Raw genomic sequence first — 12001 nt, 5'->3', positions numbered from 1 at the left:
TAGTGCCCTTATACCTCCCCTACCCCCTACAATCACCACACTGTTATCTATGTTCATGAGTTTTTTTTCTTTTTGCTCCATCCCTCCACTCTCCACCCTCCCCACTTAGCTGCCATCCTGCTCTCTATCCATAAGTCTGTCTCTATTTTGCTTGTTAGTTCCATTTGTTCATAGATTCCACATATGAGTGAAATCACATGGTATTTATCTTTCTCTGACTGGCTTATTTCATGTAGCATAATGTTCTCCAGGTCCATCCATAGTGTCACAAAAGGTAAAACTTACCTCTTTTTCACGGCCAAGTAGTATTCTGCTGTGTAAATGTCCATAGCTATTTTATCCAGTCATCTTCTGATGGACAGTTGGGCTGCTTCCATATCTCGGCGATTGTAAGTAACAAGTTCGCTACAGTGAACATAGGGGTGCTTCTGTTTTTGGAATTAGTGTTTTGGGTTCTTTCGAATATATTTCCAGGAGTGGGATCACTGGATGTTTTTTCAACTTAACTTGCTTTATCATTTCATCACATTTGTGTAATTAATTGCTTTATAAAGTGTAGAATAAACTTTAAATTTAATTAATTACTCTTTTTAGAAAAATTTGGTTGCATTCATATGGGTGCAGTTATGTTAGTGGGGGCAATGTAGTTGTATATCTTCATGGACCTAAAAGATGTATATAGACCTAATGTTTCAAAAGTTTGTTCCTTTCATTTATTTCTTTGTAGAAATACATTTCCCTTAATGTCATATAAAAAGACATTTTTTATCCTTTGCATTAGGTTGACACGTTATTTGTAATTTTGAGGTATTTTTCAAGGTGTAATTTACATATTTATTATGAAAGATGCTTTAGAGTTGTAATTGTATTCATGGGTTATATAGTCATTAGTAAAACAAGTATGTCACTTTTTCAAAAGTTGAAAAATTATTGGGTTGATCAGAAACTCCGTATGTTTTTTTCTGTAAAATAAAAGAGATGTTTTTCATTTTCACTTTATTGATATCTTGAATATGTCGGCTATCTCCTGTTATTGGATTCTAGTGGGGAGAGGCCAGGGGTGCTGTTGAACATCTTTCAGTGCATAAGACAGCCCCACAGCAAAGAGTTATTTGGCCAAAATGTCAACAGTACCAGGAAACTTCGCAAACGACTTTTGACACATTTGATCAGTCTTAGTACATTGCTTCTCCAAGCATTGCACAGATCTTTTTGTGTGTGTGTGTTCAAGTTGTGTTTTTACCTTTTTTGAAAAAATAAAGCATAATACACCAAAAATGCTGCTTATTTTCTTCCATCTTTAATATTAAGTTAGCTACACAAAAATTCACCAGTTTTAATAAGTTTGTTTTTAAATGCATGCTGATACTACAGCTGCCACAGTACAATATAATAAAATTGTTTCAAAATTGCTGACCCCTGATCTAGACTCATGTTAACCTACATATCAACTGTGTGTTGTTTGAACTGTTTAAAAACAGTGAGTCATGTGTTTTTATAATCTGGGTGAGAGAGGAAGCTGTTTGCATTTTGGAGAAAAAATTTAGTAGGTTGGCTTTCCATTGTGTTGTTAGGAGAGCTTTAATCTTGTACAAAAGATATAAGAAAATTACTCATTTTTTGGTCTTGTATGCATTTAATTATCAGTTGTAGTATTTGGAAGCTACCGTATTGCTTTCCTTACAGGCTCAACAGTCAGTGGATCTTATCCAGTCAAAAATAGTAAAAGCTGCTGGAGACACTACTGTTATCGAGAATAGTGATATTTCTCCAGAAACGGTATGCATTTTCTTGAACTTCACATCTCTGGGGTATATAAATTATATGCAGGAAAACATGTACAAGATCCCTCCATAACCTAAAAAATGCCTTTGTAATATGCTTTCATCAGTTATGTTGTTTTCTTAACTGATATCCTATCTCTGAAACGCAGTGTTTTTATTAATGTTTGTTTTCACTTTAGCTTAGTGAGACAGGTCGACGTTAAGGTTTGTGCTGGGAAGTACTGCTGGATGCCACTCATGAGCGTAGACTCTGTTAGACTGCCTGCATCAGGGTCCCCACCCTGCCACTGGTAGCTGTGCGACTTTGGGCAGATTCCTTAGCTTCTTTGTGCTTTAGTTGCCCCATTTGTAAAAGGCAAAGGTAATAGTGCCTATGTTGTACGATTGTTGAAAGGAATAAGTGGGTTACCATATGACACTTAAAATACTTGGTAACACAAGACACAGCAGTGCTTATTAGCACTTGTAAGAGCTCAGTATATTTTTACTGTTGTTACAAAGGTTCTCTTCTTCAGTGCCCAGAAATTTTTTTTATGGGAAGAGAAATAAATTTTCTGATGCCTGTAGATTCTAGATTTTTCCCTTTGTGGCCCAGTGACAATATTTATGACAGCTTTCTTTGGCTCAAGCTAATTTGCATCACTAGGTAGCAAACACTCTTTCTTTACGTGGTTTTTATTGTTGATTTTTATGTCGTTTTTCAGATTATTCATGTTGTATTTAAAATAAAAATTTTCAAGTTTTGATGGCAAATGTCCTTGAGTTTGGAGTTTTTCACTACTTCCATCTTTTTTTTAGGAGTTTTCTGAGAAGGAGACAATGTCTCTAAGTCTAAATCAGACTGTAACACAGTTGCAACAGTTGCTTCAGGCAGTAAACCAACAGCTCACAAAGGAGAAAGAACACTACCCTGTATTAGGTAAGAGTAACTGAAGTCGGACTGTCTACGAGTGATGGACATAGCGTGAGTGTGCGAGTGTATGTGGAGGATGTGCTTATCATAAACGCAGGCGCTGTCATCGCCCTAGTGGAAATCTTCCTCCTTATCTCTCCCAGAACCTCCAGATGACAGCGTCAGCTGCCTTGGAGTTTTATTGCCATTTTGTACATATTTCGGTCTTGTATCTTGGAGTGGGAAGGGCTTTATATTTGCCTCCTTTGCTCCCTGCGTAAAACATGCTCTTGTAATTTGTGTACATAGATTTTGTTCCCCGTCAAATGTCTCTAGCTGCTTCTAAGATCTGATAAACTATCTGCGCAGTTTTTTTTTTTTAGTGACTTGGTAAATAAAGTGTAATGCTTTTGCTGAGTTAAGATTCTTAACTGAAAATCAGGTCATCACAATTTCTTTAAATTGGAAGCTGGGGGATTTGTTTGCTTAGAGCTAATTAGATCCATTTTTTAAAATTCTCGAGTGATGATGGTCTTAATCAAAGATAAATAAACCATCACTAACAAACATGGTGTGAAATTTTATTGCCCATATTACCTGGTGGAGCTCAGATTTGTTGGCCCTTTAAACTGACTTCCAGGGCTGTACATGCAGCATAGAGAGTAAGGTCAGGACAGAACAACTGCTCACTGACCTGTGGTTGCCGGACTTGCTGTGCTTGTCACGTTGTGAGGTGTGTCAATGTTGAATCACTGTCGTACACCTGAAACTAGTAATATATACCAATTATAATTAAGAAATAAATTTAAACTATGCGTATTTAAAAAACGACCTGTCTTGCAGCTGGTGAATAAAATTCATTGATTGGTTAATTCCTGGGATTTACCTGTTTTAAGAATGACTTAAGTCATACTGCCTTGGGTAATTAAGATATTTCAATATGCACTGAATACTTCAGATACTCTTCTTCCAAAGCTGTTGGTTCTGAAATCATCATGGTATCCTGGATATTATTGCGTGGCCTGTGCAACTCAGAGGGGCAGCTCATCACTGAGTTTTCCCTTTCAGAACCCATACCTAGGGTTCTTCAGTCTACACGGAGGCCTCAGGGTAGGGTAGGTGCCCTGCAAAAGCTGGGATGGACTGCTGTTTTTGTTACAGGGGCATTCCATCTCCCATTTACAGAGTGACTGTCTTCTGGCCTGCCTTGGCATACACTCTCCTTTAAAATGCTATTTATTTCAGGTCAGTTACGTTTAAGAACACTTTCCAAATAAACCAGCTCATTTTTTTAACCTGTCAGCAAAAATAATTTTACTTTGGTGTTTTAGCCGTAGTAAGTCGCCCTTTCCGTTGCCTGGCGATATACTGCTGCCACATTACCGCCTTCCCCACACGAGGAAATACCTTTGCATCCTGCTTCACAGAGAAACTCTCCTTCCCAGGTCCTCAGCCCTGCGGTCTTCTCTGCACATGCTCCTTCTGTTCAGTCCTGAAAACATGTTCAGATGTCTTATGTTAACCATGCACTTCCTTTAGGTTACTACTCTTTTTTTTTAACTACACTGTTAACAAAGATTCTTTAAGAAACTATTTCATAGCATCTACTTGACACTAACTCATGCACCTACTCTAGAATGGCTTCTCTTCCCTCCGTTCCAATGAAACCTGTTTTTGCCGAGGTCATCACTGATTTCCTAATTGCTGGATCTAACACAAGTCCTTCTTCTGCATGTAAGGTACTGAAAATAGCTATGAAATGTGTGTAATATGCAGATGTCAGTCCACAGGCTTTTGTGTTATAAAGGAAGGGCTTCCTTTCCAAGAGCTTACCCAATTCTGAGATCACCTGTTACTGCCTGTCTCTAGACCTTGCCGGTAGTTTCTGTCCAGCTCCTCAGAGGTACTCGTTAATATTTCCTTTCCCCCCAGACACATGGGCTGCTTGTATACATCTTGCGGACCATTTGTGGCCTGCCTGTTTCCACGTTTGCCTTAATCAGTTTGCATTTGACATCTATACTGATCATTGGTAATAACAATTTTATTTTTCAGATTTTTTATCCTGATTTATAAAATTGTAGTAACTTGTTAAAATCAGTATGTATACTCTGGCAACACAGCTATAATGGAACTGTTTGCCAGGCAGCTCCCATAAGTGATAACTTAGCATTCTTTTGTCAGCCGATGAGCGTAAGTCCAGATTTGGCAAGTGAAAGGGGTGGCCGAGCATGAGCGGTATGTCCTGGAGGATATGGATGGGTGTGTGAAGGGGGAGGTCCCCCAGGCACCGAGGACGTCCTTCCGCACGTTCCACTCACCGAGGACGCCAGCTCCTCTGTGGGGACCCCTTGGTGCCCACAGCTCCGTGTGAGAGGTGTGTGCTGCGCTCAGATCTTTAACTTCAGCCTTCGTTTTTGCTCAGTGTATCCTCCCTTTCGTGAACTCTTTTAAAATTACTACTGGATGATTAAATTATAAATATAAATGTTTTGATTATGAGGACGTAGGTAATAGGTTAATATCTGATATGAAGACTTTATTTTTTAGTATATACTCTAAGGACATGGGAATTGTTTAAGGTAATACTGTACATTATCAGTAAGGGAAAACTTATTTTTATTTTTATTTATTTATTTTTTTAATTAATTTTATTTAGTTATTTTTCAAGTACAGTTTTTTGTCTATTTCTCCCATCCCAGCCTCCCCCACCCCATGCTCCCCACCTCCCTCCCATTTCCACCCCCCTTAGTTCTCGTCTCTGTGTCCTTCCTATTTGTTCCTCCAAATCAGGAAAACTTATTTTTAAAAGACAAAAATGAGAGCGGTGATATTGTAGTAATTTAGTTTTCTAAATCTCAATACACAATACTTAGCATTTCTGTAGGGGTATATTTATAATATATCTTTATTTTATAAAACTTTCACCTTTGTTTTCTTTTGTATAAATAAGTCTTCCTACACATCTCCCATTTTTTCTCCCTCTTCCCAAAGCCCCCTCCCTTCAAAAAAGAAGGTTGTCATCCCTGTTTTCGGTCGTTTTGTTTTTTGTAATTAAGATAATTGCTTGTAGCTTTGGACTGGTAACCACTGGTATTTTATAGTGTACTTTTTCTTCCCAGATACCTACTTTTCTGTGTGTTCCACACTTGTCTGCCTTCTTAGTGGTCTGAGTATTGTGTACCTGTCGTCATCCTGGTGTTGTGATCTGTTTGGACTACTGTGACAAAAGTCCTGTAGACTGGCGGTTTGCACAACAGCTTATTTCTCGCAGGAGGCCGGGGAGTCCAAGATCAAGGCACAGCGGACTCCGTGTCTGTTTCCCGGTTTGCAGATGAGCATCTCCCCATTGTGTGCTCATGTGGCAGAAGTGCAGGGGAGGCCTCTGGGGCTCTGTTTATTAGGACACTAATTCCACTCATGACAGTGAGTCTTCCAAAGGCCCACTTTCTGTACCATTTACACTGCGGGTGAGAGTCGCAGCATTAGGGACTTTGGAGGGACGCAAATGTTCAGACCACAGCACTCAGGTCTCCTCCCTTTGGAACCAGCTGTGGAATCCTGTGGAGGGAGGATGGTTGTTGTCATGTCTGACACTTCATGAGTACACCTCTGAGCATGAGCGTGCTTCTAACACACAGTCGCTGTCATTCATTCCGTCTTCACAGCAATCCAGCACTGTAGATAGCAGGTAGGTGTTGTTAAGTTTTTAATTCTCGGTTTACAACAGACCCAGAATTGGCTCTGTAACTTGCCCAATATCACACAGCTAGTAGCTGGGTGAGCTGGGATTTAAGTCCAGGTGGTCTGGGCCCAAGACCTGAATCCCCCCCCCCCTTTTTTTTCTTTTTATATCCTTATCCAAGGACCTTTTTTTTTCATTGCTTTTAGAGAGGCATCAATGTGAGAAACATCGATTGTTGCCTCTCATACGTGTCCCAACTGGGGATCAAACCCACAACCCAGGTGTGTTCCCTGACCAGGAAGAGAACCCACACAACCTGTTTGGTGTTTGGGGCGACACTCCAACCAACCGAGCCCAAGGGCCAGGGCCGTTATCCCTGATTTAGCCAGTATGTGCTTTGATTGCTCTTGTCCCTTCTTCCTTTTCTCCTCATTCCATCTAATCCTTCGTTACCCGCTTCCTAGGGTTTCTTCAGTTCATTCTGACTTTTTCCTAAAGTTGGTATTTGGTTTACCAGTAGTGAATTGGAGGGGCTCTCAGTGTTAGGCAGGAAAAACCGAGGTGAAGTGTAGTGTGTGCTCCCTCCCTTCTCCCATTGACAGGGAGATCTTATATGGTGCTCCGAAAGAAAAAAGGTTGTTGTAGAGCTGCCGAAGTACAGAGTTAACAGATGAAAACTGGCTTTTATCTTACACGCTTGACCGTCGTCTCGGCCAGGCCTCCGTTGCCTGTCGTGTGTTAGCAGAGCCCCTCCCAGTTTAATGTGCTGGAGGGCGCCGTGGACTTCTGACCAGTGGCCGGTCTGGTTCGAGAGCACGTGATAGCCAAGGTAGCTTTGCCATTTAACTTTCTAATTGCTTTTCCCCTGAAGTTTTTATTTTGGAAAATTTCACGTGCAAAGAAGTGTTGAAAGACTAGTAGTACGTTTACACACCCTAACCTGCTTCATCTCTCTCTACCTGTGTGTCTGTGTTGTTGATATCGAACCACTTGAAAGTACATTCAGGCATCATGATGACATTTTACCCCTGAGCGTTTCTATATATATCTCCTCAGGACAGAGTCATTCTTTTACAAATCCACAGTATCGTCATCGCATCTAAAAAGATAAAACAGTAGTTGTATAATATCATCCAGCATTAAACTCATATTTAGTTTCTTCAGTTATACCTTGATATCTTTAATTTCTCCCCAAAGTCCAATCAAAATTCACAAAGGACTTTGCTTAAGTCGTTTTAAGTTCAGTCTGTTCAGTCATTTTATCAAAGCTTCATATGATTTCAGAAAATCTCTGAACCTGTGTGCGCGGGTGCAACACTGAAATTTCAGCCTCTGTTCAGTGCTGCTCACCTGGCACCTGAACAGCTGTATGTTTCCCTTGAGTGGAACCAATGAAAATGGATTCCCCGTGTTTCTCTTAAATGGTTTTCAATAGGATTTTAAAATCCTTACATTATTGTCAGTCTAATTTGAGGTTTTGGCTCACATATTTTAAAATCCAAGTAAAAACTTCTTCAGAATTCTGAGCTTTTTCTCTTGTTTTTGATTACAATGAACCTTAATTGCTTTGATCCTAGTAGAAAGGACCTTGCTAGATCAAATGGAGTGTGTGCTTTACTCTTTTACTGCTTGACACATGTTTCTGATTGCATTTGTTTCTTTGTTTTAAAGTGAATTTATTTCTTTCTGATCTTTTGCAGAGTGAAGTAATGGGGAAACTGCTCATTCAAGGATAACAGGAGGCATTGTATTATATTTTGCCAAATTAAAGCCTTATTTATGTTTCACCCTTTCTACTTCGTCAGAAACACTGAACAGAGTTTTGTCTTTTCTAATCCTTGTTAGACTACTGATTTAAAGATAAAAAGCCAACTCTGTAGACACCTTCAGAGTTTAGTTTTATAATAAAAACTGTTTGAATAATTAGACCTTTACATTCCTGAAGATAAAATAAACATGTAACCTTTTATCTTATTTTGCTCAATAAAATTGTTCAGAAGATCAAAAGTGGTAAAGACAATGTAAAATTTAACATTTTAATACTGATGTTGTACACTGTTTTACTTAACATTTTGGAGAGTAACTGCCTCTGACTTCAACTCAAGAAAACACTTTTTGTTGCTAATGTAATCAGTTTTTGTAATGGCGCCAGCAAATAAAGGGATGCTTATTATTCAGACTTGTTCTAATTTCATTGAGCTTTAACAGATTTTATTAGGTCTACAGACAACGTAATTTAGAACGCAGTTAGTAATTTCAGCCTTCCCACAAGGCGAGATAGGCACTGTTGCTTATCCAGCTGTCTGCGGGACCTCGAACTGCGGGTGGGTCTGGGTGCCGGGGCCCAGTCCGGAGAGGCTGCGGGCTGCGGAGGGGCCAGGCAGGTGTGCACGCTGCAGGCTCACCACCCGCGTCTGCCCGAGGGGGTTCTACGGTATTTGTATTACTACTGTTATCTTAAGTAACAATGGTTGACTTTTTAGTTTCCTTCTTGTCAGGCACTATGTTACAGTTTACTTGTGTTATCTTTTTTGTTGTTGAAGAAAGCTTCTTAAAAGAAATTGGATGAAAAGAGCCTTTCAGATGCTAAAAACCACTGACCAGTATCCCACACCCTCCGTTGAGTTTGAAGGTTGAGTTTGAAGCACTGGAGCGCCTGGCCTCCCTGCTCTTCCAGTCGCACTTCCGCCTTCCTGCTTTCTGTTCTCTGTATAACACTTTCTTCCTTGGACATCATTCTTGACTTGTTCCCTCACCGTTTTGAACTCTGTTTAAATGGCACCTTTGTCATCACATCTTTCTCGATCGCCCAGTGTCCCCCCAGACTCCCTGTCCCCCTACCCGTTTTCATCTGTGGCATTTATAGTCTTCCGATACATACCTGGTCACTCCCCAGCCCCCACCAGAGGGGAAGCTCCGTGAAGGCAGGAGTCCTCTCTTCTGTTCTTTGCATTATCCCCAGCTCTGAGAAAGTGCCTGATACTTAACTGTGCTCAGATAGTCGAATGAATGAATGGATGAAATTTATGTTGTAGCTTGGAGATTTTCTAAAGTATTGCTTCCCAACCATTTCACCTGGATAGCACACGTATGAAGTAGGATTTCTGAGGTATATGGAGGTAAAGTGGAGAGGCCAGGGAGGACGGCCTGGGACTCGGGCTTCCCCAGGCCTTACCCGGCTGCTTTCAGCAAACCACTGGGGAGTTGAGCTGAAGGCCAGACACCAAATCAGCATCTTCTCTCTCTTTTTCCTTCTCTCTGCCTGTAACGATACTTATGTTTCTGCCACCTGGAAAAAAAAAACAACCCAGAAATCCTGTCTTCTATTTTACAACTTTTTCTTGCTACTCTTCTCTCCCTTCAGAGCTTAGTTCCTAAGAAGAATTGTATAGTTGTATATTTTCAATCTCCCTCTATGTTGGATTTTTTTTAATAAAATATTTGCAAGAGACCCAGAGGATTCAGTCCAGTGTCTTGTTAATTTGTGCCCCCTTCCCCAACCTCCCAACCAAATACACATTCATCTTTTTGCCTCTGAAGTGGCAGGAAGTTCACAACATCCCTATTCTGACAGGGGACAGTTGTCATAGTTAATGGTTATCAGTTATATTAAAACTCTGTTCCTGTTACTTGCATCAGTTTGTCCTGCTTCCTCACTCCAGATACATAGGAAAGGTATATCACACTCCCTTTTGGTTATTCAGATATATTGAGGTAGGTCCATGTCCCCTCAAAGTCCATTCTGCTCCAGGTTAAGAGTTCCAGTTTCCTAGTTGCTCCGAGTGATGAAAGGCCACGCGAGCCCACTTGCCCCATTCATCCCCAGCTGGCCACCTTTGCCCAGGGTGCTGAAAGGTCACTGAGGGAGAGACGGAGCATCAAAACCAGGAGGGAGCCGTGTGTCTTCGATGCCCAGTGGCTCCACTTGCCACTACTGCAGCCAGTGAAGGTAGGGAGCCCTAAGAAAATAGACTGGGGAGAACCTACCGGGAGGAAAGTGACCAGTGAGTGCAGTTGGTAGCAGACTTGTTGCTCTCCCAAAACAGAACGGAGAGAGCTGGAGGCGGGCGGTGAGGGGATGCCTATGAAGCAAGCTATAACCTTGGTGTGGCAAAACCGGCAAGTTCCCTGGGGGGTCAGTGACATTGTGTAAAGCATCCAGGCCTGAGCGGCTTGCAGATGTTCACCCAGCAGCAAGAGGTGGTAGGATGTGCCCCAGTGGGCAGTAGCTGTGTTGCCCAGTTTGAACCAGGGCCAGATTTTTCCCATGGGTCTTTCACCCCAGGACAGACTGCATGTGGGCACCTGTCACTCATTGTATCTTCTGTAGATGGCATGTATAGGAAAAGAAGTGACCACTAGGGAAGGGCTGTAGTTGCATCCTCAATTGAGTTAAGAGATGTTTGTTCCTTTCTCCTTTCATTTTCTGAGTCCCCAGAGAAGGGAGGGTAAGTGAGTTAAAGAATAGACTCTAAGGCCAGTAGTCAAGCCTGAACTGGGGGGAGGTGGGAGATGGGTTCTTAAACTGGGCTGGGCCGGACTGATAGTAACCAAAGTTACAGGGCAACTGTGGGATCTGCTCAGGATGTGCTTAAGGAGACTGTGGTGGGTAAAATGAGACCAAGTCCAGGCTGTTCTGCCAACTGGCTGACAGATTTTTCTATTTCTTCTTGACTTGATTTTTGTCATGTTTTCATTGAAAATCGGGCCATTTCACATTCACTGGTGGAATACTATAAGCTAACATGTATCACTTACATAACTTATCACACACCAGATATTTCTTAAGCACTTTACTTCCATTAACTAGTTCTCACCACAATTGATTGGGATTGCCCTTAGCATCATCTCCTTTTTATAGCTTAAGGACACAGGCGTAGGGATGTTATGTTACTGTCCAAGGGCTCATAGCTACTAAGAGGAAGGAGGATTCCACTTTTCAACTTAAGCTTCCTGGCTTGACTCACATTCATATATTGAATATATAGTCACATAATTACAGATGTATAGTCTTATTAAAAAACTGTATAGTTAAAATTTTTTTCTTGTTTCATTTTAGAGAGGAGGGGTAGATGTGAGAGAGAAACATCACTCTGTTGTTCCACTTATTTATGCTTCTTTGCTTGTATGTGCTCTGAGGATCAAACCCACAACCTGGGTATATAAGGAAAACACTCTAACCAACTGAGCTACATGGCTAGGGCTGTATAGTTTTCTTTACCTGCAGTTGTTCAAGATGTTAGTGTACCTTCTCATTTTCTCCTGGTCTTACTTTCCAAGGGATTGTCAACCTCAGTGGTTCTCAAAGTATGGTCCTCAGTGCCGTAAGCATCCCCAAGATCCCATTGGAGGAGTCGGCAAGGTCAAAACGACTCCTACAGGACTGTGTTGTTTGCCTTTTTCTGCTGATGGTGCCAAAGCAATGTGGGTAAAACCACCGGTGCTTCAACAAAAATCAAAACAGTGGTTCCAAACTGTATTAGTAGTTATTGCCTTTTCACTACTATTCCCTTGCAGTGAAAACAATATGGGATTCACTTAAGAATGTCTTTTGTGATGAGCTCAGTAGTGATATTAATGAAAATGAGTTCAGGGTATGTATAATGAAATGTGTCCGCATTTGGAAGATCTGGATAACTC

The 12001-nt window shown here is 41.1% G+C and overlaps 1 protein-coding gene across 8 annotated transcripts in view; it reads left to right on the top strand.

The window, feature by feature from the left end:
• Positions 1-8538, top strand: part of KTN1 (kinectin 1) — a 115678-nt gene extending 107140 nt beyond the window's left edge. For all 8 annotated transcript variants that reach the window (XM_037155623.2, XM_053670036.1, XM_037155627.2 and 5 more), the window contains 3 exons: positions 1687-1779; positions 2583-2703; positions 8062-8538. In XM_037155623.2, the coding sequence (XP_037011518.2) occupies positions 1687-1779; positions 2583-2703; positions 8062-8066 (219 nt within the window). In that variant the 3' untranslated portion in view covers positions 8067-8538. The remainder of the gene's footprint in view (positions 1-1686; positions 1780-2582; positions 2704-8061) is intronic.
• The last annotated feature ends 3463 nt before the right edge of the window (positions 8539-12001 follow it).

The sequence above is a fragment of the Artibeus jamaicensis genome, unplaced genomic scaffold (genome assembly GCF_021234435.1).
Source record: "Artibeus jamaicensis isolate MK-2021 breed Jamaican fruit bat unplaced genomic scaffold, CSHL_Jam_final contig_548, whole genome shotgun sequence".
Classification (NCBI taxonomy): Eukaryota; Metazoa; Chordata; class Mammalia; order Chiroptera; family Phyllostomidae; genus Artibeus; species Artibeus jamaicensis.
The sequence above is the reverse complement of the archived record's forward strand: the minus strand, read 5'-3'. Positions and strand labels throughout refer to the sequence as shown.